The sequence below is a fragment of the Rhipicephalus microplus genome, chromosome 3 (genome assembly GCF_043290135.1).
Source record: "Rhipicephalus microplus isolate Deutch F79 chromosome 3, USDA_Rmic, whole genome shotgun sequence".
Taxonomy (NCBI): Eukaryota; Metazoa; Arthropoda; class Arachnida; order Ixodida; family Ixodidae; genus Rhipicephalus; species Rhipicephalus microplus.
Genome location: NC_134702.1, coordinates 93834455 through 93861113, shown reverse-complemented (window position 1 = coordinate 93861113; position 26659 = coordinate 93834455). Strand labels below are relative to the sequence as shown.

The window sequence follows — 26659 nt, the reverse complement described above, 5'->3', positions numbered from 1 at the left end:
AACGGAATTGAAACGGCCTCTTAATTGCACAGCAGCACCGCGCTCGACTTCTGCTAGGCTCCGCACCGAAGAAGTGCACCGCGGATAGCACCAAACTCTTGCGGAGAAGCCACAACTACAGAAAAAAAATTTCTGCCATATTTAGCGGCAGTCTGGCAACAACCACCCTTCCAGTCTGGCAACCACTTATGCAACGCCAAATGGAACCTTGCCCATGTTTATATAGAGAACGCCTAATGTGTCTACTGCAGATGCTTGTGTTAGAAATGTTTACCATTAAACTTCAGTACATACACTGAGAACCGTCAATTCTTTACGCAAGCACAAACTCGTCACATCGAAACAGCCGCGCAATGCAGTCCGGCGCACCATCAGCACGTGGCAAAGAGAACCATTCAGACTTCGTGCCGAGCTCCAAGCTGGGTCCACCTTCATTTATGCAGTGTTTGTAGCGGGGAAGCTTTGAATATGCATCTTGCTAACCAAATTCTTGAGATATGAAGTATGGACTGCTTCAAGTAGGCAGCGCCGTTCGTCGGACACGGCGCGCGGGACAGACGACGTGCAAAGTATGTCACGTGGCCCGGTCGCAAAACGATTGCAGCGTCCTCACATTTCCAGAGTGAGCGGCCACGCCCTTGGCGAGCCCACGCAGGAATTTTATTCCTTCCTTCATGTTACAACGCTAGGACCATGGCAACAAAGACATGGAGGAACTTTCTGCCAACGTTTATAGATACTTCTCCTATCATAGAGTTTCCTAAATATTGTCCTCCACGGACTAAGGTAAACGTTTCAAGCCAAGTGAAGTCGCAGGGGAGTCGGCTGAAAAACGACACGTGACTTGTCAGCGCGAGTAGACGTGAGCACGTTGTCGCGTTGTTTTAAAACATTTCGAAAAGTTTGGAAAGGTTCGAGGTCGTGTGGTGAAGTCCTGAAGAGAGCTTTTGACGACGTCGAAAAGCCCGGCTGAACAGGAGGACACTGTCATGGACGAAGAAGCGAGAATGAAACTGCTAGAAAAGCTTCAACAAGAAGAGGAGGAATTCATTGCCGGTTTAAAACCAAGTAAATATCGGGATGGCTGGAAAGAAGAAACGTGGGAAAAGGTGGGCGCACCAGCGAGTCGTTTTTTTTTCTTTTTCTATGATCAAACCTACACGACATCGGTTATTAAAATTGATTTAGTTAAACGCGAACGGAGCGAAACTGTCAAATCTGTGACCAGCTACAGCAACCCGCAACTTCTGTCGTCGCGGTTGTTTTTTGCTCTCGTAAAATTAGTAGTGGGCAAATGAACACCGGAGATCAATGAGTATGATGAGCCCCTACGCTACGATTACGATTGCAAGCCATCGTGCTGCCAAAATGGCAATTTTACGGTACTTCATGCTATCCGAAAGTAACTATGTTGTCGGCACTCTGACAGAGTAGGCTGCCCGGAATGTTGGCGGTGTTGCGCCCCCATTGGTCGGCTGCAGTCGTATTATCAAACTGGTGGCATTTATTTTTTTTTTTCAACTGTGGTAATGTGTTTGCTTTGTCGCTGTTGGCACTGGCTCTCACAGTATTGATTTTTGCGAAATATTTAGGACCTCGAAGCAGCACGGCGTGGGACACCACACGGCCCGCAGTAGCGGTACCGAAAAACTAAAAAAAAATAAAGGAGAGAAACCAAAAAACTGATTGTGGTTGGCTTGTGTCACCAGATTGAGGGCCGGTGGAGTAGCCAGGGGGTGGCATACCCCTCCCCCCAACAACGTTTCTTTTTTTTTTTCTTTTTTTCGCTGTAGAAAAAAAAATGCGAGAAATGACACTCGACCACATCTGAGTTGCATACTGGCACTTGAGATCAAAGTGATGCCCCAACTCCCCCCGAAAAAAAGTTACGCAGAGGGTTAGTAACCTACGCCGAGCCGCGTCGTAGTTTCTTGCTTTCTTTAATTTAGCTTTTCTGTGGCTAGAGTCTGCAGTACCAGCAACTAGCAATTTGGCCACATTACTGCAGCTATAGCCAGTGGGGGCGAAAAACTGACCGGCTGCTGGCAATGTAGACAGTTTCACAGAAAGACACTGCTAAGAGCGTCATTCCCCATTTGAAGATGTATCAAATCAAACTTCTCTCTGAACTTCGGTCTTATTTGTCTGTGTGTTTTTTTTTTTTTTTGAGCTACACAGTGCGTGTAGTGACTGATCGCAATGTTGTGTACATTTGTTTCACAAGGTGCCAATTGCCTTGTCGAAAGTGGGAAGGATGAAGCTGACTCAGCATCGGTGGCTACTCTTCAGGCTCACTTTGCCCATCTAAGTGCACAGTTTTCATGATTTTAGTGCAGTCTTGCAGTTCCTAGTGGTTTACATTCTGGCTCAAAGTACTTAATTACAATTTATGTGTATCTATTTCCCCACCCTAGTGCAGGGTAGCAAACTGGACGCTAATATCTGGCTAACCTCCTGGCCTTCCTCATCAGCTCTCTGCCTCTCTTTCATGTGTATCTCTATGCAGCAGTGTCGCTGTACCTAAGTGAATACACTTGTTATTTGTTGCAGGAAATGGAAGAGCACCCACTTTTTGCCAAAAGCCTTCCGGACTCAGGGGAGTTGCCACCTCTCGTAGAAGCCATGCAGCAATTGAAATATGATACTGAACTGAATGGTCCAGAAGGTAAGCCTTGATGTGATGTTGATGCATTGATGTTGCATATTTTTTTGCTTTTTGTTTAGCTTTTTTTATAGTTTTTGTCACAAAGTCGTAATCAGACACTAGAGCTGTAAAGGGGATGCTGGACAAAACTTCTGATGTCGATATTTTCAGCCATACAGAAACATTGCAGGCTGAAATTGCTCGACACAACCTTTATTTCACATAGAAACTAGCGGGCAATAATGAATTTCATGTGTTTTTCACAAACAGTCACATCTAGCAGCCACACCATGACCCATGGGAGGTGACGTTTGGTGTCGTTTGTAGACTGACAGCGAGATTTTTGTTTCTAACTTTTTGCTGTAATTTGTAGCTTTGTGTCTGCTAATGTAGAAGTTGAAACCTAAGTGCACTATTGCATCATATAATTAATGATAGCATCATTAAAGACATACTGAACAAAGTTCTTGCTGCCAAGATTTTGAACCGAATTGAGGGATGGCGGTCACAACCTTCATTTCAGGCAGAAACTAGAAGAAAATAATGATTTTAATGCCTTTGTCACAAACTGTCGCGTTCAGAATCTGCGCCATGAACTAGAGTAGGTGACGTTTTGGTGATGTCACATACACCCAAAATAGGCAAGCCAACAATGCCAGCCGTCGCCCTTGTCAATCAACCTGCTAAATTCCCCCAATAGTTCTCAGAACAACTATGAACAGTGCCAGTAGTAAACAATGCTCCCAGTTGGGGAAAGCATCAGCGCTTTTGTAGAGGGAGAGAGGGCGATGGAAGGAGAGGTGGAGAAAAGGAAGATGAGCACAGGAACACGTGCTTCCTGCATGTGCCTCGGCAGTTTTGATGTCACAGCTCGTGCTTGTGCGCTGCCAGCTCACGCTGACGATCAATCGAAAATACAACCAACTGTTAAAAAAAAATATGGGAACTGAACCTTGTTTATCAGAACCGTCGCATCTTCCGAGTAGAATTTTGAAGTTTTCGTCAGTTTTTCGAATTTTCGTTCAGTATCCTTTTAAAGGGACACTAAAGTCAAATAGCACTTAACATCAGAGTGAAAGGTCAATGTATGACAGCATCTAAAACGACAATATTATCAACAACAGTGCCCTACTTACCGAGAAATTAAGATAAGTGCACAAGAACACATGCGCCGCAGTAAGACATTTTCGAAATGATCCGGATGACATCAGATGAACCGCGTACAATTAATTACTAGTAATTGAGCTAGCTGCACAAAATAAAAAACCTTATGTGCATCAAGAGACGCAATAAAATGCTGTTTGTTTGTTTCTGTTTGATTCATGAAAAAGAAACGCCAGACGTTACTATGTGAAATGGCGCGAGTGGTTAAAAAATTTCATTTTCACGTAGTTATGCTGAACAGGTGGTGCCAGCTAGCGGGGCATAGTTGAACCAAAAAACAACTGCAGTCTTGGAGCCAATGGCGGGAAAATGATCAGTGGCGGTTGTTGCTGATGTGGCCCGCGCTGCTTTCGGTCTGCTGCTACTAGCGCAGTAAAGACAGGTAACGTGCACGGCAACAATGACGCGGGTCAGTCCGGTTGGTGCGCTTCTTGAGGTGGGTAATTTGAAGTGTGCTAATTTGATTCGAATCACTAAAGCGTGATTTTATTTCAAAATAGGTTCTTTCTTGGTACTAAAGTAACACTACGAGGTTTCTGGACCACTATTTCAACAATCAACATCGACTTAATAGTTGCCTTTAGTGTCCATTTAATTGCAACCAATCTTATGTCACTTGGAAATGCCTGCCTAAAACCACGAGAAACTAGCCCCGCCCAGTAGGGGAATGACTAAGACCACTGGCACTCAAACTTTTGTGTCGTTGAAAGCATAGTTGTCAAATCTTGTCCTCATGAGCATGATACGACGCAGGTGCTTCGGTATTTTGCGAGTCCACTCTGCAAAAAGAAAAAGCGTTCTTGTCTTGAGCAACGAAAACTACCTCGAGAACAGAGTGAGAGGGGTAAAGAACAATAGCTCTCATTGGGTGCCAGTGATGGTATCGTCCTCACTCTGTAAATGTTCTGGGACATTGGCAACACTCACTTTATGCATGGAACATCACACAGGGCCTCAATTTACATAATGTTACTGGCAGTGTTGTTACGTGCTGTGAACTCGGGTCAGCACTCGCACTTATTTATATATCTTAAAGCTAACATTTGCGTCTAATGATTGGTCAGAAGTAAAGCTGAGTGAATAGTGAAATTTAGGTCGCAACGAAAATTAAAATATATTGGAATATTGAAATGTGAGTGCGAATCAAATAGAATATTTTTTAAATGTTTCTCGAATACTTCTAGAATAATTTTCGAATGCTTCAAAGTGAAATTGCAGGGGAAAAAAACAGTTGGAAAGGATTTCTAAGCTTATTCTTATGAGATAGCAACATGAAATGTTTAAAGAGGGGGAAAAAAATACTTAAAGTGTTTTTTTTTTTTTTTTTGCTAGGTTGATGAAGTGCAGGCAGCGTGGTGTTTCATAGTTGTTTTACCAAGAATGAATTAATGCAGATACCGAATCGTATTTACGTACAGTACTCACGGACAGGACATTTTAGGGCTATGTAAAACGCATTTGCTTTCATTTTCATCTTCAGTTCGAGTCATATCGGCGTAATAGATCAAAGCGGACATTTTGTTTGGAGACCGGGTTTGTTGCGACATAACGCAGTTATCTAGAGAAATAGCGCATACCAGTCTTTATACCAGAAAATCCCCGAGTACTGTACATGATTTGAGGCAACCAAAATGTTGCCGACAACACTTAGTCTGCACCCCATCAATCCCATTATTGCCCGAGGAAATTAAGTGTCTATGGAAGCAGTTTTCATAAGCTGTCTCAGGTGTGTTGGTCGCCTATCTGCGCTATGTCCAGTGGTGTAGAACTATGCGAGTGGTGAAGTGTATTTGTAGGTGATGCATTTGTTTTTCCCAGTAAGTTGTTGAGAGTCAGCGCTATGTGCTTTCCCTTTCTATGTGTCCTGTGGTTTTTCGCTATGTTTTCTAATTATGTACAGCCAACAAGCCCAGCTGTTAACACTTCTCATAGCCACTTGTTAAGAATGTACATGGCAAAGGATGGCTGTCTAGTGTTGGTTGAACTTTGTGGTACAATCTACTTCTTGAAATAAAGCAAAGTAAATGCTTTTCTGTTAACCTGAAACACTATTATAAAGACCTGTACTGATGTCTTCAACCTAAATGAAATGCATTGCCATCTACCTCCAAAAAAAAAAAAGTGAACTGTTATAATTGAAATTTTGTGTATTTATATCTGTAAACTTTTTGTATGGATTCAAAGTAGCTTGATGTCGAGAATGCAGATGTTTTTCATGTATTTATCGATTCATGTACCTTTCTGACAAACAAAGTTCAGTTGAACACTGCCGGGGTTACTTCACGTTGTTAAACCCCATTAACCACCCAACCATTTCGACATCCTGCTCAATGGAAGATTGCTTCCTCTCCCTTCAGATTTGGCTGAGCAGTACAAAGATGATGGGAACAACAACTTCAAGTTGAAGAAGTATCGTTGGGCTGTGGCTTCGTACACGGAGGGACTCAGGCAGAAGTGCAAAAGTCTTGAGCTGAATGCCCAACTGTACTGCAACAGGGCAGCAGCCCAGTTCCGGTTGAGTAAGTAAACGTGGCTTTCTAGTTGTTTTTTTTTCTTTGAATCGCATATGCAGCAGGTACACCCGACAGCAAATTAAGGCAAAACATGCTATCAGCAACCTCAATCAGATAAATCTGCATCATCATGCCGTTTGGCATTGGGTGTTCATTGTTGAGACATCGTAGTGCGCGTACGCATCCTTTTACGCTTGCAGCCATTTCTTTTTACACGCTTGCAGTGGACTAACTGATGGCATGCAGCGCTTTGTGGTAGGGGTCGCTACTTTTTCTAAATTCGTCATGTGCTCATTTCTGCTGGAGAAATGTAACAGAAAATAAAAGAGTAAATGAATACTCATTTGCTGTATTTTTTGGAGAAGCGATTGGACCTGTGAGACAGTATGATACCTGCAGCAGTAGGTGGTGTGCCAAAATCTTTGTGCCAGCTAAATATAAAGTACTCATGTTTTGTGTTAGCTTGGGTTAGGCCACTACCGACTGTGTCGATTGTCTGAGGTCACTTTCGTTGTACCGGTATACTGGTACTGAGCTACATATGCATAGCTGGTTTAGTCAAAGTGATTTTCTGCTGTCGTATGGCTGTGACTGTTGGGTCTTTTTTATGATAACAATGTGAACATAAACAGTTGCAAAGTTCTTTGACATTTGCACACAATATCTTGAGAAGCACAAAAAAAGATGAACAAGGGTTGCCATTTCGAGTGTTTATGAGGTGCTTTGGTCGAAAAGGAACAAGGTGGAACTGTGCAAAAATATGTCTAATGCCTATGTAGTCCACTCACGCCATGATGGGAGTGCTGAGCCATATTAAAGTAAACTTTCGTGATGTGCATACATACTCTGTAGCGCAAGTAATTCATCTATCCTGGAGCAATTACAATGGCTTATCTATATGTTGTTAGACTTCGATTTCACTTCTGAAGAATCCGATCATTGTTTTCATTTTCAAAGTATGAATGTCTTGTGGTGCTTTGTGGCTTGGATGCAAGGAAATCAGCTGTCGATCTGGTGTTGAGTTTTATCAAGCCTATGGGGGGACATTTCTGGGGAGGCAAAATCGAAAAATGCTTGTGCACATAAACTCAAGTGGGATAAAAATAATGCGTATCAGTCATGCCTCCTATGGCATGCCTTATAACACAAGCATGGTTTCGGTGCATAAAAACACCAGGATTTAACTTTAGATTCACCCATTGTTCTAATCTGGGCTTTTCTGTACTGTGTGAACCACCATGCAATATCTTAACTATGACTCTTTAAAGGGCTCCTAACCAGCTTTGAAAATTTTGAGCTGACGAATGCAATGCATACATGGGGCGTTCACAATCACATTTGCCAAAATTTGCAACGCTTCGCTCCGCTAGAATGAGTCAAATTTCAAGATCAACGCTGCTTACCATTTTTTCTTGCGAGCGCCCGCCCAGAGAATGAGAGCATGACAAAGACGTAACAATTTTCCCACGTAGATGATACTGCTCTGACGTCCGTCCTCTACGTAGACTGTGCTCTGATGTTGCCAACAGTAGCACGTGACAGAGAAAATTATTTCACATGACATGTGTAGTTTGTGTAATTTCTTACTTGAATAGATGAATAAGAGTAGAGATAAATAATGAGACACAAAAAGGGCATGTGCTCATCTTTTTCATTTTTCTCCCGCAAATTGCAAAGAGATGTGGGGCTAATGTGCCTGCGTTTCACATGCATTCATGTCCCTGTGGTTCGCACATCGAGGAGATGTCAGCCCTGGAAACAAAATTAATGGTCCTGCCTGGTCAAGCACTCAATATGCTCATATGATCTACCACGTCTAAGCCAGTGTTTCCAAACGAGGGTGTACTGAGACATCCCTCCCGCAGAATTAGGCAATAGACCAGAAAATAACGCTGGTCCACAAGACTCAGTTTGTACAGTAAGTCCCTTCAGCGTGTGGCTGATCATCGGTTCATTGTTATGGTTACATTTTAATATCCACTTGAGTCTACTATCATTAAACATGCACTGGATACTGACGTATGCTTAACTGGATCGGGTCACAGAGCACTGCATCTGTGAACAGCGTGTTTGCTCTTGTTAAACTTTTTTTTTTTGTCATTTTTAAAATTACTTTATGCACTTACACTTTTTTTACCTACATTGTTTACAGAAAATTATGGCTCGGCATTGGCTGACTCTACGATTGCTTCAAAACTCAAGCCTAACTACGTGAAAGCAATGACAAAAGGTAAGGGTTGGCATACTAGCTTCTTTAACAATGTGATAAGGCTTTGTTGGGATTTTAATGTGTGAAGTTGTGTAAAAAGTTTAATGTTGTATTCTGTGCCCACAGTATTGTGCATTTGCTGACGTTTGGTGAACTAAACCCAAGCGTCTTGTGAATATATATATATATATATTGTCAATTGTACGTACCACTGATCTTTTTCGTTTAAATTTACTATTTGAATTTAGCTGCCCTTTGTTGCTGGGAATTGGAGCGTTACCAGGAGTGCATAGACTGGTGTCGACAGCTCTTAGAGGTAACACTGAACTTCGCACTTGCCTGTCTTTGTGTGTATAGTGGTGTGCTTTCGAGGTAAGATACCGAAGGAGCACATTGGCTTGATTGTCCGTTTTGCTGCACACTGATCAGACAGAGCCCGGTGGACGCCATTCACTAGAATTGTAGCCATTCATTACAACTGGCTATCAAGCCCTGCCCTGGCTGCCTGCATCAAAAAGACCATCTAGTGGACTCTGACCAAATAAAATCTCGTGTTTCATTGTAATCGCGCATTTCTTAGTGCTAAGCAATCGTTTAAATACTGTCATGTACCAATCAAATGCCAAGTTCGTGGTTTGTTGCCCTTTTCTTCTTTTTTTTTTTTCAGTTGGACCCTGCGAATGCAGAAATGACAGCGCTTAAGGACAAGGCAGAGAAAGCTTTGGTATGATCCCTGAAACTGTTCAAAGGCTGCTTGTGTTGCTTGTGCATTGCAGCTTTCATCCCTGTCGTGTGCTTTTTATTGACTTGTTGCCCCGCGCCTGCTCTTATCGATTGCAGAAATTAGCTGAGCGGAACAAGAGAAAGGCGGAGCTCAAGGAAAGACTGGCGGCTCGGCAAGAGGCTGCTCTCAGAAGTGCTCTCGAGGTGAGCCTGTTTTCCCGCTCATACCTTTGTGTGTGTGCGCCATAACATGAAAGGTGAGGTGCGGAAGAACAGAGTTGTAGCGGTGCAGTGCTGATACCATTTTTGTAACAATTGCCGGTGTTTTGGCGCATACTTCTAAGACTTGGCATGATTTCCTCGGTGATGTACTACCATGCATAATTCTCGCATTAGTTAAAGGTGTCGTGAACCACATTTATGAGTAATTTTTGAAATACCTCAGTATCAGGGTTAATATTCCTCGTATCTTTAAAGAGCAAGCGAAAATACAGTTTTTTTTTACGTACTGTAAGCATCTTCTCACATCTCTTGTCTCAACGAGCATTCAGGAAGCTACATAGAAACAAATGACATGGCGTGAAAGATGTTATGTCAGCATGTGTCATGAGTCACGACACTAAGCACACGTGATAAAACGCGATCGCTTTCTCCTGTTGCGATTCCTGTGTGCAAGTGTGGTTCACTTTGAGACATTAGCGGCACCCTTTGGCGAGAAGTGGATCTTATTCAAGTACCGCTCTTGATTTGTGTAGGCTGTTGGCCAATAGCATGCTATATGCTGCTTGATTCCAAATAGTAGGCACCTGCAGCTGTGAAAAAAGTGCGTACAGGCCTCTGTACATAAAAAGTGTATTTAAAAATATAAAGATTTTGGCATTTAAACCCTCCTTCCCACACTTGACTGCAAGATGTAGCTGAGATTTTCATAGCAGTGTCAGCTACCCATAGGGTGTGCTTGGTCACCAAACTTGTAGGGTTGGTTATGATTCCTTACCGGGGGATTCCTCAAGTGGATCTAAGCTTGTTGCGAATTGGCAAACGTTATTTTGAAGGCTCTTGTCCCATTATAATGCAACTGGTGCTAGGACTTGGAGAAGGAATTAGACACTTTGCAAGAAATATTAGTAGGCACGGCTGTTCACTTCTACTGTAGTATAGTAGACTCTCAGTAAACGGAACCTTAAGGGACTGAGAAAATATGCTCCATTTAACAGGAGTTCTGTTTACTGAGAGGTGAACATGGGTGCAGAATACAAGCCCAAAACCAAGCATTGCAGAGGCAATAGTTCCGTTTAAGCAGTAGTTCTGTTTAACATATTTCCGTTTACTGAGAGTTTACTGTACGTTTCATTATGGACGTGCACTCGTTTATTGATTTTATGACTGTTCGATCAAGATCATTAAAGTACTTTCAATTTGCAAAAATCTTTTGCCTGTTGGTCTCATCACTTTGAAAGCCTTTTAGTTGGGAAAGTTGGCGAAAGGATCACTTGACTTTAGCAAGTCTATATGTAAAAAGTTGTTAGGTAGAGGGGGAGTTGACTTTGGCACTGTTGCTGAAAACTTCATTATCAATATGACTAGAAACAGCGTGTTGTTTGTTGATCGATTGCTGTTCCCGAATTGCCAGTGCTTGCGTGCAGCATCTAAAGATGAGTCATTGTTGCATAAAGTTTGTATGCATCCCTCAGAAGACCTCCCTCAGAAGGCCTGTGCCTAGCTTAACATAAAAATTGGGTGTGCATTTACCCTTCCCGAGTACTCCTTTGGCATAATGCCCATGGGAGTTTTACAAATTTCACAGATACGTGGACATGTTTTTGGGTGTAGTCAGTGGGACTAGACAAAAGCTGCCTTCAGGAGAGAAGGTACTAGTGTGCATATATTATCAGCGTAATTACATGCACTTATGGACAGTGTGTCCTTAGCTAACTGCATGCTTCCTTAGTACTCATACCAAAGTGCAAAAGATAGGCGATAGTGTCACGACTGTTCAGATCCAGGATTGACTGAATGTAGGAAAAAGAAACGGGGCTTTTTATTGCTTGCACCTAATCATTACATAAGTGTGACGTATTGCACATGGTATGAATGTGGTCAATTGAGTAGCCTGTTCGAAATCCTGCTTGTTTCTTTGGTTGATTGAATTCTAATGTTTTCTTTACTCTGTTAGCAATTACTTTTGTAAATAGCTTGTATACTACAGAGAGCAAGCTGATCGGCCTGTAATTTTTCAAGTCCTTGTAATCTCCTTTCTTATGTATTAGGATGATGTTAGCATTCTTCCAAGACTCTGGTACTCTTCCCGTCAGGAGACACCTCGTAAACAAGGTGGCCAGTTTTTCTAACACAATCTGTTCTCCATCTTTCAGCAGATCTGCTGTTACCTGATCCTTACCAGCATCTTTGTCTCTTTGCGTTCTCTCCAAAGCTTTTCTGACTTCTTCTATCATTACTGGTGGGGTGTCATCTGCGTTACTACTAGTTCTTGTAGTATTAAGGTCGTGGTTGTCCCGGCTACTGTTCAGATCTCTGTAAAACTCTTTTGCCATTTTAACTATCCTATCCATATTGGTAGTTATTTTGCCTTCTTTGTACCTTAGTGCATACATGCGATTTTTGCCTATCCCAAGTTTCCTCTTCACTGCTTTGATGCTTCCTCTGTTTTTCAGAGCGTGTTCAATTCTCTCCTTGTTATACCTTCATACATCGCATACCTTACGCCTATTAATCATCTTTGAAAGCTCTGCCAGTTCTATTTTGTCTGTTGTACTTGAGACTTTCATGATTTGATGCTTCTTAATGAGATTCTTCATTTCCTTCGAAAGCTTGCCAGTGTCCTGTCTAATTACCCTGCCTCCAACTTCCTCTGCACACTCCGTAATGATACGGAGTGTAACCTTAATGTAATCATAAGGTGTAAGCTTAAGAGACAAGAAGAGAGCAGTGTGGATTAGGGAACAAATGGGGGTTAAGGATATCATAGTTGAAATCAAGAAGAGAAAATGGACATGGGCCGGACATGTAGTGCATAGACAGGATAACCGCTGGTCATTAAGGGTAACTAACTGGATTCCAAGAGAAGGCAAGCGAGTTAGAGGGAGACAGAAGGTTAAGTGGGCAGATGAGATTAAGAATTTCGCGGGTATAAATTGGCAGCAGCATGCACAAGACCGAGTTAACTGGCGGAACATGGGAGAGGCCTTTGTCCTGCAATGGACGTAGTCAGGCTGATGATGATGATGATTGCACATGGTATCTGTGTCCACAGGAATTCGCGCCTTGAACAGAAATGACCTATGAACTGAGGTACTTGCCTGTTTCTACCCCGAGGCACTTGCCTATCTCTCATGTCCCCACATGAAATGCAGAGCTTAGCATCTTAAACAAGAAGGGCTGGGAAAGCTGCTGCATCGTGGTGCACCGATGTGCAAGTTCCTGGGATTTCTACATGCATGTTTATCAAAGAGAAGGCACGTGCTTGTAAGAATCGCATCACAATTACGTCATCATTCACATGTTGTTCCTGTTGTAAAGTAGGACATCACTAATGCATTCCTTGCAAACGTGCGTTGTCAACTGGTAATTTTCTGGAGTAGCTCGGTGCCATCTAGTTTACCAGCTACCTGACTACGCTTGTGCTGTTTTGTGTGGTACATACTACAAATGTTCTCCTCTTGCTCTTATTCTTTTATAAACTATAGGAGCGAGGAATTAAACTCCCTAAACCGAAGGATGAGGAACTGGAGTGCAACCCCTTCGATCCACTCACGCCCACCCATCCTGCCTTGCGGGATCACAGGGTGCACCAGTCACCAACAGGTGACGGCCTTGTGTGGCCAGCTATTTTCCTCTACCCCGAGGTACTTGCCTCTCCTGCATGACCTTACGTGAAATGCAGAGCTTAGCATCTTAAACCAGAAGAATTGGGGGAGCTGCTGCATGAAGCCAGGGAAAACATTGGCATATGTTGGTTCTAGTTGAAGTGCAAATATATTTGTTTCTTCATTGCCGATGACTCGATAATTCAACTCTAGAGGGCCTCACAGTTTTGTTTCAATATATATAAGTTTAAATTATCTGAAGTTCTCATAAATAAGACTTGGGGCAACATACCAACTAGTGTTGTGATTTTTGTTGTCTCCCAGCACAGAAGCAGCATCATAGACGGCTTTTTATGATAGCCGGTAAAGTTTGTAGACACCAGTGATTATACTGGCGGCTCTTATTTTATGAGTGGTTCACGAGACTATAAGTAGCATACAAAATGTGTTTTGTCCCCTGACAGCTTGTAACCCCTCCCATTCTTATGATTCTTTCTCTCATGACACCAGTGTACCACAGCGAAGTCGGCTTTAAGACACTTTCAGCATGCGAAAGGTTAAGGCCAGGCCTCCTCAGTTTTCCTTTTCTCTCGTTTTTTTTTTTTTCTTTAGATTTCAGCTCCTAAAAGCGCATTCCTGCATTCAGCAGCATCGTCGTTACAGAGAGAGTGAACGCAGAACAAAGTGGACGATGAACGATGTCGATAGCGAGGATAGCGCGATGGTAAGGGAACGGCAGTGGCGAATTGACTTGTTTTGTGGCGCCGCCGTAGTGCACATCGTCATGTGTTGGTTGTTGTGGAACCCACCCACGAGCTGCCTTCCACGGTCTTCCAGTTAGTGAGGCAGGTGCACTGCACTCCGTCTGCGGTGGTTAATGTGATAGGGGCCGCATGAAATTGTTCATGCCAGCCACGCTACTCACGATGTTCTTCATGTACACCGTGTATTTCTTTGCAAAAGAGTCCCAGCCAGTTCTTCCTGAACAATCAGCGAGTGTGCGTCTGCTGCTGCTGCTAAATGAGCTATCTAAGCACTGCCGACGCCAAAATCCAGAGGTGCACACCGCCAAAGCAGAAATATTTGCTTCATTTTATCACAAAATCAAAACACCTAAGCAGCTGCACTCAGAATTCGCAATAGGCAGTGTTATAATTGTTGAACTTTTTACAGCAAAAGCTGTTATGAGATCACAACTCGGGTCACACGCAGTTGTCTACTGTCACCGCCACTGCCGCCGGTGTCCATAACCACGTCGGGCGAAATTAGAAAAAAAAAACTAGCGCCAATGACACAGTGGGGCTCGAAACCGGGTCTGCTGGGTGCCAGCCCAATATTCTACCACTGAGCCGCATCATGCTTGTGACTTGTTGGCAAACTTGCCTTGGGCAGGCTTGATGTCGGGAAAGCAATTGCAATAATATGACTTATAAAGCGTTTTAAAACAGCAAATGAGTAACCAGTTGTCGCACAATGCGAATATAGCAACGAGGGGGTCGTCCAATGCTCCAACCCATTACAAAAGCTTGTTCTTGTTCCCCTACTAACTGTGGCACATACCCACTTCAGCCTTAATTCCTCATTGTCATCAGCCACTGCATGAACCATTGGCACAAAATTCCTTGCAAGTATTTAGCAGATTCCATGCTTCTCAGAAAAATGACGAAATATAGCATAGCGAATGCCGGCCTGCTACTTAAAAAATGTTATCATTAATGCCTGAGTGGGTATAAAGCAAGTGTGCTTGCAGTAGTTACCCAATGAGTGTTTTGAAAGGCTCTGAAAGGCCGCTCTTCTAGCTTTCGCTGTGACTGTGCTGGGCCTTCTGCGCAGGCCTGGCGTTTTTTCTTCCACAGTCAGCATGCAATTGTTGGTGTGCATAGTTTGGCTAGTTTGGTCATTTCACAGGCAGGTAGTTGGCTTTATTTGTAACTGTTTGTTACATAAAAACGCACATGTTCAGCTAGAGGCAACAAAGGCACTAACACAAACCTCATTATCACAAAGTTCCATTTTACATGAAAAGAAGTTTGTTACATCCAAAAATTTGTTATAAAGATAATTTTTAACACGGTATCTGTTGCAAGACTATTTTTCATTTACCTCAATGTAACCGATACTTCATTATATCTGTGTTCGTTGCACTGAGGTTAGATTGTACATATTTCCAGGCATGTATGATCAAAAAGCTTGAATTAACCAAATTCTTGTAATGGGGTAGTTTGAATTAAGTCGCTTTAGGATATGTTGAAAATGTAATGGGCCAATTAAAAATGATTGTTTGGATTAACCCAAACTTTAATTATCGATAGTCTACTGTATTTCTAGACATCAAGATAATTCTTAGAATGCTGCAGCTGCCGAGTCACAGCAGTTTATGACATTCAATATATTGGAGCAGCCATCTCTGCCCCTAGCAGTGGTAAATGACGATGATGAACCTTTTCATCTCTTCAATTCGTTGTTGTCTGCAGGTGATGGAATCAGACTTTGTGCAAAGCTTTGACGAGTCTTCGAGCTTTGGAGAGCAGCTTGAGCTGCTGTTTGGAGACACAGTCAGCCAGCCTGAGTGGAATGCCAGTGGTCAATACACTCCCAACAGTGTTTCAGTAGGTCACATTGTCGTGTTTTCTCTATCTGACCCTTTCCCTTGTGTGTCTGCTTGTATCTAACAGGAACATAAATAGAAATTACCTAGGTTTATTCAAATGAAGAAACCTAAACACTAAGCGAGCCAGCTGATAAGGTTAAACATGTATATAACAAGCTTATTGAGGGAAATATTCAATGCAACAAAGTCGTTCACTGCAATTATTAACCTTGACATTGAGAAGCATGTCTTTTCTCGTGATCTCAGTATACTACCGTAAAGGCCCACGTGTAGCCCGGGGCTTTTCTCTAAAATGTAGGATACGAAATTTTAGCCCCTTACTATATGCGGGTCCCAAGAATTTTCTGCCGAAACTCAGTTTTGGTTTCGGCATAGCGCGGTGCTGTCATCATCAGGTGTTTGCGCGCCTTTGCGCTATGTGCTAGGCAGTGTTGGCGGTGGTAGCAGGCGTTAGTTTTACAGACCTACAGGTGCAACAGTGGTCAGTGCTTAAACTTGGCGCCCATATCGGCAGCCACAATCTTGCTCCTGCGATTTTACGCCATGTCAGCACCGCACAGGCAGTACTTGACTGCTTTTAAAAGAAAAGTTATCGCTGCTGCCGAAACTTCGTGGCTGTTCGGAGTGAATGAGCGGAGTTCTCGGGGTCGATGGAAGCAGACGGATGCCTTCCTTGCTTGCAGCAGCCAGAAAAAAAGTGTCCGAGACCAAAAAATGGAGCGTGTCCTGACGTGGAAAGACAATTCGCAGACTTTGTGCGGGAGTAGCAAGCTGCGCATCTCGCTGTTGACATCGAGCTGCTGCCAGCAAAGACAAGGGAGATCGCGCGAGACAAAGGCATTCAGCTGGAGGATTTCAAAGTGAGCATTGGGTGTCTCTCTTCATGCGCCACGCTGGGTTCTCCCTACGTCGACATACGTCAATCTCACAGAAGTTACCAAAAAGCTGTGGAGAGGACCTTGTGAAGTTTTAAAAGTATGTCATTGCATTGCGAAAGGCTGTCCCCTTTCAGCTTGGTCAGATTGGCAACGGAATCAAACGCCGGTCTACCTGAATATGCTCTCAGCGCTGACAGTGCATCAAAAAGGCTCTAGGCAAATTATCGTGCAATCGACTAGGAACAAAAAAAAATGTGGGTGACTGTAATGCTGTCCTGCACTGTAGACGGTCGCAAGCTACAACCCTACATGGTGTTCAAACGAAAGATGCTGCCAAAGGGGGAGAAGTTCCCAAAAAGTGTCGTCGTCCGCTGCCAAGACAAAGGGTGGATGGACGAATCGCTAGTGCTTGACTAGCTAAAGTCTGTGTGCTGTAGACGGCCAGGAGCATTGCTGGGGCTCCCTTCAATGCTTGTGCTCGACGGGGTTCGGTGTCACCTGGCCGACTCCGCAAAGCGACTGCTGCGCGAGTCCCACACCGATGATGACATCACAACTGCAGCCGCTTGATGTGGTCCATTTAACCATTTTAATAAGCCATTTAACGACTATGTCAAGTGCCTGTACACTGTGTGGATGAGGTCCGTAGAACCTGAAGCGACCCTTGCTAGGCAGCTGAAACCAGCCTCGCCAGCGATGCTGTGCTCGTGGATAGTCGAGGCCTGGGCCTGCATTCCCGAGGCACTCGTTTGCCGTGCATTTAGAAAGTGCTCCATCTTAAACGCGCTTGATGGCACTGAGGATGATGTGCTGTGAGAGAACATTTCCGACAAGGGAGCTTGGGAAGAGAGTGCATCTGACGACGATAAATGAAGATTGTCAATAAATGCATTTTTTCATTTTACTCAGGCTATATTCAGGTGTAAACTTTTTCTCACGTTTGCTATCCCAATATTACACCCCAGACACTATGCGGGCTTTTATGGTATAATGAAGTTTCACTGATGTTGCAAAGGTGAAACTTTGGCTAGGGCAAGTCATCAAGTGGTTGAGTGTTGGGCAATTTCGCCAAAATAAAACCACACGAAATCTGAAAATACTCATGTCGTTGCACACAGTGAAGAAGTGGTTGGCAAAAACTGTGTCAATCGGCACATTTCCCTAGTTTGCCAGTTGCATATCATGTAATATGACAATAAGGTATGATAAGTGTACAGGTGCTATGAAAATCTGACAGTTCTATAAAGTGTAGGTAGTGCTTTTCAATTAGTTAGTTAGCATCCTATGAATATGTTGGCTTTCTGTGAACATTGCCTTCGGATTAATATCTTGCTAGATTTTGCTAAATTCATGTAGCTAGCAGCTTATTCTTGCCGTTATGTCACGACTGGCCTTTAAATAATTGCTTGTTCACCTCATTTCTTTTTCAATATGAAGATACCTGGACACTTAAATTTTCATAATGTTGTTCTATGTTATATTGAAGTATTATTTATTTCATTGGGATTCGTTTGTAGGTTTGGTTCAAAGACCACTTTACAGGAAAGCCTGTGGCCATCTCACCAAAGACTACCCTGAAGACGGTAGTTTTCGACAAAAGGCAAGCTTTTATAATTTATTGTCCAGAAATTTAAGAAGATTCTATTGTAAGTATACAGCCTGTTCTAACTTGATAAACATAATTTTTGTCAGGACAATCAGTCCAGCATGACGATGGTATCTTCCCCATGCAAGATAACTTTCCCTTTACATGAGGGCTCATATAGAAAACAAAACAAATACGAACAGGAAACTAATCTTATTAGTGGGAGTTGTTCTATTTAAGCAGCAATTTCGTTGTAAGAGAATTTCGTTTGCTGAGAGTCTACTGAATTATGGAACGTCTTGGATATCCCTTGTTAGCTGTTTTGCTGTTGAAGGATGGTACAGCTTACAGTTGATCTTGTTCAGGAGACGGTACCCAATGTTCCTTTATATTTTATTTAAACAAAGCGAATAATTTTACAGTCATGTTTATGTTAGTCAGTTTCTTGACGAAATCTGATTGTTTTCGCATTTATACACGAAGCAGCTCTTGCTCGGGGCTATGTCTGTCCTTCGGCGACCGTCCACTTCCTCAGTACGCATGCGCCAACTCTCCGCCCTCTGCTCGCATGAGCGGGTGGGACGGTGGCAGAGTGCTGCCTCCGCTTCGTTTCTCCCATCCTGTTCATCTCTTCACCACAGTTGTGCGCTCGTGTATAATGCTGCCCGCGCTCACTCCATTGAACTCTCCTAGCAATGCTGGGTGTTCACTTTGCGGCACACACACAAATACACACAAATGAAAGGAGGGTTAACATAAGCTGTAAACAACATATACACAGCTCCACACACCAAGGAAACATGGACGAGAATGTACAAATGCAAACAACGAATGGAAATGCAAGTGTACACCAGCCCTGCTTTGCTTCCCCACATGGTTCTCTTTAATATTAGATAGTGGGATCTTTCTTTTTTTTTTTTTCAAAATAATGCAAAGATCTAAGGTTATGATTATTTACCTATGCCTTGTATGTGAACCATTTTCTCTTTTTTTGATCCAGTAAGAATCTCTCAATACATTTTTCATACCTATCATGTTTTGTGTAACCTTACTCTACATCCATTCACTTCCCGCATGTATGGTTTTTAGTATTTCAGGGTTTCTTATTTTGCATGTTCCAAGTGAGACCTCAGATATGTTTCTCTCCCACAGGGGATTGATGGTTGTTTGAGCGATAGTATTACCACATATAAAATGTGCATATATATGAATGTAGAGAAACAATGTCCTGCTGCTGCGTGTGCCTATTTCTGCTACTATGTATGATGCGAGCAGTTCCCAAAGCCATGTAATGGAGAGCTTTCAAACGTTTAAGACAATCTCAGGTGCTGGCTTTTGAACAGCTATGTCTAACGTTGCATTATTGTTCATTTCCTTGCCTATTCGACGATTTTGTTATCCCCGCGGGTGGTCATCTTAAAGGGACACTAAAGAGCAAAACGATTTTTCCTGTATTACAGTGAAGCCTGCTTATAACGAACCTCCATATAACGAATTCCTCTATATAACAAAGTTTTTCTATTCCCTGTTTGGTTGCTCCATAGAAGCACGTGTATTTGCGACCTCTACGTAACAAAGTAACAGTGGGAGACAACCCTCATGTAACGAATTTTCTCCACGGACAATCTAGGAATTTCGCTCTGCATTTTGTCATTTTGGTACAAGCATGCATCTTGCGCGGCTGCCCCGCCGCCGACGAGCCGCGCGCACGGCGCACCAGGCGAGAGCGAGCGCTCGTCATTGCGCGAGCAGTCGCGCCTGCGCACCACGAGCCAAGGTTGCCGCCACCCGCCACTCTCATTGCCGCGCGCGCACGTAGTACGCGCGGCTGTGCCTCCCCCCTCCCTTCCTCACGCTTTAAACCAAAATGAAAAAATAGTAAAATTAGCCGAATAGTTTTCCGAGGTATCTGTGTCTGTGTCGTTCGCTCTTCATTTTCAACGCCGTGCGCGTTTGCATAGTTTCACTGCACGCGCATGGTGACGTGCAGCTTTGCTTTTTTTTTTTATTGCGACATAACAATTATATGGACAGTCTCGGCTGGTTTTTTACCGGCGCCGCAGCCGTCATTCACTGTATATGTATAAGTATCTATATATTTGAAAACTCAAAAAAAAAAAAAGCCGCCCGCGCTCGACGCCCAACTTGTCACAATGCGCCAGCGCGCGCTTATCACACACGTGTACTTTGCCCGGCGGAGGGGGGGGGGGTTAATGCTTGTGCGCTGTGCTTATCTTTCGGCGGGGGGAATCGCGCGCCTTCGACCTTGGCCGGAACGATTGCGTTTAGTTGCAAGGCGCACAAAGCTCACTTTCCTCCATAGACAGGCGCCGTTTGCAAAAAAGAGTGCCCTTTTCAAACACAGCGAAGTAACAACTGGGGTAATTTTTTAGTTCGCACGTATATCTGTACCTGTGATTACGTTTCGTGCATCGTTTTTGTTTTTGTTTATACAGCGCGTTAAGTGTCGAGCGGTAAACGTTGTTCGCTTTCGTCCTGTTGTTTTCGCGCGTCATTTGTGCTTGATCAGCGTGCTGCATGCTTCGATCTGCCTGCCGTTCTCAGCGTTACATTCCAAGTTGTCATTGCTTCGCCCTTGCGGCGAAACTGCGACCTTACTTAATTTCGGAAAACCGCGTCGTTACCACTGAGGGGTTGTCAGATCAGGCGCTAATTGAAAATCGCCAAGACCACGGTTACGCGACGGATCTTCGAAGGTCGACCCGTCACGTGCTTCCGTCTTTCGCCGCGCCGCGAGTTCGCAGGCTGGTAGCTTTTGCGAGTAGGTCGATTAGTTCTCGCTACACGACGGCGCGTTGAATGCAAGGCAATGTACGCGACAGCAAAAAAAAAAATTATGTTATAAGAAGAAGTAAGGCTGGCAGCCAACTCTTTTGGATCTCATATCGCGGAACTTCTACAAAACGCTGTTGTGAGCAAATACGGCCGCTCCAGTGTGAAGTGCTCTTTTCACACTATTCCTTCGCGTAGAAACCGCACTGATGCTCACCGAGATAGCAAGCGCGCCAGTGATCGCGACCAAATCCAAGTTCATTATTGCTGCTCCAGCGATCCCTCCCCCCCCTCCCCCGTGTTGTTTCACGATTATTCAAGACGGGTGGTTTACTTTGAACATTTGAGGGCAGTTTTAACACATGGAAGATGTTATGAACTTTCCAGGTGATAGAAATGGGCCGACTCATTTGTTCTCTGCGAGCGCTCTTGTGCTTTTACCCGCTCGTGAAAGTTACTATGTGCGGGGGGGGGGGGGGGGGGGGGGGCATGTTATCAATCTGGACTTGTCAAGGAACATGGCGGTGACAGCAAAAACCCGCTGATAGTGTCCATATAATCGCTATTACAACAATAACGCAGTTTTTTCACTGTAAACCAACTATTTTGGGTTAGCTCTGCCTTCAGTCCCTCTTTTGTCTCATTTGCACGTTTATTTTCCAAATTTTCGTACCGAACTTGCATATAACTAAATCCTCTCTATAATGAATTTTTCTGAGATTTTATCAATTTTGTTATATTCAGGTTTTACTGTAGTATAAAGTACGATTTCACAATCCCAAAAACACCGCTCTTGCCATGATACGACAGTTGGTAAGCGAGAAAACGCGCAAAATGAACATGTGGTTGGAGAGGGTGCCTTGAGATTTCTGTACCAAACACCATGGTGTCGTAGATTTTGAAGGCATTTTAGTGGGTCCTACGTAGCTTACAATCGCAAAATGTTTCAAAAATCTCGAAATATTTTGTTGAGTCGATGTTGTGAAAATGCATTTTGAAATTTTTGGGAGTACACGTGGATATTTCGGCGCGAAAATCATTAACCTTAATTTTCTCCACTAATGATGATCGTACAATAGTGAAACTTGTGGCATTAGAATTCTCAGAGTGTTATTTGTCATTCCGAACCAAGTCATTGTTCCTCTTTAGTGTACCTTTAATCTGATTACATTTGTTTTATGACCGTGTCCACAGATTCCACATTGACAATGGTACCACGTCATTCTGGGTCTTACCCAAAGGCACGGAGTATGAGGCACGTTTCCTTGCTCAAACGAGCAGCACGTGACGTTGGAAAGAAAATAAAGGACGCTGTTCTTTTCACACAAACATGAATGTGGCATCTTTTATTTCACAACATTTGATAACTCTGTATTCATTGTTTTTTGCAATATTTGCACGCACAGTTCCAGCAAATCCACAATCTGTCTTTTCCTCATACGACCCAAACAAAAGTGAGTGCGACAAGACCGCAGCGCTGTGCGTGGCGTCAGCACTGGGCCACAGTTGGTCGTTAAAGAGCAATTTAATGAGGGAGTTGATACGCTTTGACTTGCAGCATTGCTGGTAAGTCCTCAACAAAAAATTTAGTGTATTTTTCAAGCCTAGCCTAACTTCGCTAATCACTTGCTCTTTTCAAGTCACAAGCGATTCTCATAGAAGGTTGTTTTCGGGGGCTCAGAGTCGACATATAAAATGACTGGTATAAGTGATGCAGACATTATACCTTTCTGACTGCAACAGTAGGTTTAAGCCGAGGCTGTTATGGTACCTAGCAAGGTTATGCTAAATCCTCAAGTAGATACACATCACAGTACCCATAGCCTCACTTTTTGCCAATTATTCTTAAAAAGAAAGCAGTAGTAGCATTATTCAGTTATTGCTTTATGAAAGTTTGTTTAATGGTTGTTTCTTTTTTCACTGTCTGCTGGCTCTTTCTCAGAAGTATTTGCCCCCTTGGTAGCTATTTTATTCACGCGTTTCTATTTCCACAAGAGCCACATTACATTGCAGAATATTTTGTCACACTGTACATTCAAAATAAAGAAATCTATCAGCATGTTATCCTTTTACTGACTTAGATAAAACGAAACAAACGTAATGCCTTTGTGCGCGCACCAAGGCTATCGATGGTATGTACAGTTGTACAAAAAGCTTGTAAGAAAAAAAATGGTGGTTGTGAAATGGAAAAATACTACTAACACCTTGAACTACAGGTGTTTAAAATTGTGGACTAAAGAAAAAAGTGTGGCTAGTTTGGCCAGGAAATGTGTCTGTAAATTGTGTTTGAAGGTGATGTTACACACTTTTTTTTGTGACTCAAAAAGCAAAAGCTCACATTGGCAAACAGGACAAAAACACGACACTTCGAAGCCAGTAAAAGCGTGCCATTGAAAAGATTCGGTGCTGTCAACAAGTGATTCTTGCTGCATATTCATATTGTTAAGAAATTTAAACTTGATTTGAAAGTAATTTGTAATAAGGGACATGCACTCTCTAAAATTAAATGCCATGAAAACGCTTGCACTGCTGCAGGTACTGAAGATTATCTTTGCCTGTGGGCCTTGAATTTGCTGCTCATGGCAGTTGGCAATGCAAGTCTCAAAACAGAACTTGTCTGTGTGCTAGGCCACTTGCTGTACATAAAGTGACGAGAGTGCCTGACAGCAAATGAAACGGCAATCATGAATCACTAACCTTTAAATGTAATAGAGTTTTACAGATAAAAGAACATTCTACGATGCTCAAAAGAATGCGATCTAAGATATCTCTTCATTCTATGTAGCACTCATGCCTAGATTTAAAATTTTTGCCAACATGTGCTAGGTTTCTCGTCTCTCTTGACTGTGGATTCCGGTGGAAGGTTGATTGATATGTGGGGTTTAACGTTCCAAAACCACGATGTGATCCCGGTGGAAGGTTGCCTGTGGCGATATGTTTCAGTGACAATAGCTGGTCCCGTGTGCATGTGTGCCAGTGAAAGTTTCAGTTTCGCATTTCTGTTTGGCGGTGGCCACACAAATCCAAGTACATATACATGTAACCGTTGGCATGTGTCACATAGGCACATAATTTTCAGGCCACAAAAGACTCAATCCAAACACCAGGGAACAGTTTTTTTATGGAGTTCAGTGAACAAAAAACTACATGCACAATCTTTACTGCATTTTAGCTTAAAGTGATGAGTTCTGAAGGATGAATTCGTGTGCACCTTTGCAGAATAACGTAAAGCACCCTAATCCTCGCGGCAAAGCATTTCTATCAAAGCCTCGAACAGAACTCCATATTTACAAACAGATCTTGGAAAAGAGATTAATGTCCTTGAGAAGTTGTAAATATTGGTAAGAATATGTACACTGAATAACTAGCAACACGTGCCGTCAAAAAGAGGCAACAAGTGTGCTGGCACCTGTGAACAACCTTTCGCTGATCCATGGCCTGAACATCCGATAACATTTTTGTAAATATCCTGTATTGGCAACTACGACGCACGCCTATCCTACTAATTCTATATTAGGTTACGATTCGATGTGCGAGAAAGCGTGGTTGTTGCTTGAAAAAGAAAAGATGCACTGTGCGTTACTTCCACGAAAGCAAGACTAACCAGTGCTTGAAAGAAACGTTTCAAATTGTTGCATGGTATACGCAAACCTTCGTTTTTGATAAGCATGTTCAATTTCTGCTGTAGGGATAGTACCACTTAAATCACTGTAAATATTTCTGCAATCAGGCTCCAGGAACCACAGAATTAAACTAATCTAGTGTCAATGTGCATTGTGCAACGAGCAAGATCGTTTGCACTTTGTGGCAGTGTTGCAGTGTGAAATAATCACAACAAAGAATACTTAAATTACATCATAGCTTTGCTCAATAGCAATCAGTAGCAGAGGTAGAAGCCACAATACAACAGATTGAAAAACTGTCAAAAGACGTTGCAAATAAGTTAAAACTGCTCAACGAGTGCATTCCTCTGCAGTAAGGCATCACTGGAAAAACATTGCATGATTGTTCGCTCGTAAACATTTCACCCCAAGGTGTAGCACGTTTGTTTATGAATCCTAAATAATGAAACTACAGCTAGTGCATATATATTACTTTTCATAAATCGTACATTTCTGTATTGCTGCCCAAACATTTCTTTCGCACATAAATATAATGTGCAGTTAGGGATAAAACCCATTGACTGAACGTCGAAAAGCCTTTCCTGCGATAACAGTTCTTCGCTCGGCTAGAAGAGAGTCTACAGAAGGCAAGATCACAAAAGTACGCTTGCAGAGCAGCGCAACATGAGAAAAGGCCTGCATCAGTTAAAGAGTGCGAAAATGTGCGACATGCAACAATGTACTTGACAAGTAACAGCAAACATCCTAATCCTCGCTTCGGTGTGCTCGATGAGAAATAGAAAGTCTGTGCACACATTAACACTACAATGACGTCGATGAGATGAAAAAACGTGTGCTCGAGAGTCTGTCCAGTCTCGCTCCCCAAATGGGACCGAGGTGGGTTTTAAGACCTCTTGAATGGCAGCGAAACACTGTGGAGACCGCAGTGTAGTGGCACTTCCGTGGTCAGTTCATGAGACGAGCGCAAAGAAGAGAGGCGCACCAGTGCACGCACACATAGTCCTGAGAAGGCATTCACTGGGGTGTCTGGGGACTCTGCTGTTTCTTCCACAGTCCAAACAGCTTGCCCCCCTTGCTGGGTGTCTTCTGCTGCGGCGACGCAGAGGCACCGTTCATGGCGGCTGCCTTTGCCTTTCGCCGACGGTCCTCGGCCTCCTGAATCCGTAGTTGCTTTTGGACGCGCTCGTCTAGCAGGGACTGCATGTCCACCTGTGATGAGAAATGGGGAGCGGTGTAGCTGCGGCTGCACTGCCCGAGCTCCGTGAAACGTTGAGAGTTTCATATGCAACGATCTCATGAGAAGGGCCCGCGCTAGTGTTTCATGAAATCCTCAATACTCTAAAGTTTTGTACCATTATGAGAAATTTCGTGATCGTTCATCATTGCATTGGAATATCAAGTGCATTATGGGGTCTGTACTGTTGCAAGCAGCTCTCTGCTTTTTGTGAGTGCGAGCAACGAAGGAACAGAAACCTGTAGTTTTCTTTTGCAATGTGCAGGACTGTGGTAAAATAAACATGTATCTAACAAATTGCATGTCAGATGTAATAAAGGAAATCTAAAATGCCTCACCGATAGGAGTCTACAATTGTTGTCTATAAACAACACTGAGTATTTGCAGGCTTTTTTATGTCATATCCTGGTTTACTATTTAACCCTATGGTGTTCTCTACAGTGCTCATATTCAGCTGTTAGCTTAGTATTTGCCCCCCCCCATTGTGCATAGCATTACTTCAAAGATTTGCGAGACCATGTTGATCTACTCCCACTTTGAAGTAGTTGTTCATATTTATCTTTACCAAGCTTGTGTAGCCTAATATGAGTATAATCTAAACAATGATGACGCATTTTTGTGTGTTAGATGATTAGATGTTGTCACTGTCATAATGAAATTGAAGTGATGTCATGGGTTCTTCTCTCTTTCCATCATTTTATGCCTCTTTATTTGATCCCGAGTACAGGGTAGCCAGCTAGAATCTCTGGTCAACTTTCCTGGCTCTCAAAACCTGTACCAGACATGTTGCTTTCAGGGAATGTTTTTGAACCACACATGGCTGTTAGACTACTCATGAGTGAGGTTATGTAAGCC

The 26659-nt window shown here is 43.1% G+C and overlaps 2 protein-coding genes across 4 annotated transcripts in view; one reads left to right on the top strand and one right to left on the bottom strand.

Annotated features, from left to right (window-relative positions):
* Positions 1-636: 636 nt before the first annotated feature.
* Positions 637-22276, top strand: Dpit47 (DNA polymerase interacting tpr containing protein of 47kD). Of its 2 annotated transcripts, XM_037423152.2 has the most exons (11): positions 638-1109; positions 2551-2665; positions 6166-6327; positions 8474-8551; positions 8779-8846; positions 9198-9254; positions 9371-9457; positions 12961-13119; positions 15555-15689; positions 18087-18169; positions 22142-22276. In XM_037423152.2, exons 1-11 carry the CDS (start codon positions 990-992, stop codon positions 22233-22235), a joined length of 1158 nt encoding a protein of 385 aa, XP_037279049.1. In that variant the 5' UTR covers positions 638-989; the 3' UTR covers positions 22236-22276. The 2 variants fall into 2 exon arrangements, with proteins under 2 accessions (XP_075746121.1, XP_037279049.1); XM_075890006.1 differs by lacking the exon at positions 18087-18169 and having other exon boundaries at positions 637-1109.
* The window catches only part of LOC119172130 (BICD family-like cargo adapter 1), a 202250-nt gene continuing 197852 nt past the window's right edge, over positions 22262-26659 (bottom strand). For both annotated transcript variants that reach the window (XM_037423139.2, XM_075890005.1), the window contains exon 9: positions 22262-25779. In XM_037423139.2, the coding sequence (XP_037279036.1) occupies positions 25585-25779 (195 nt within the window). In that variant the 3' untranslated portion in view covers positions 22262-25584. The remainder of the gene's footprint in view (positions 25780-26659) is intronic.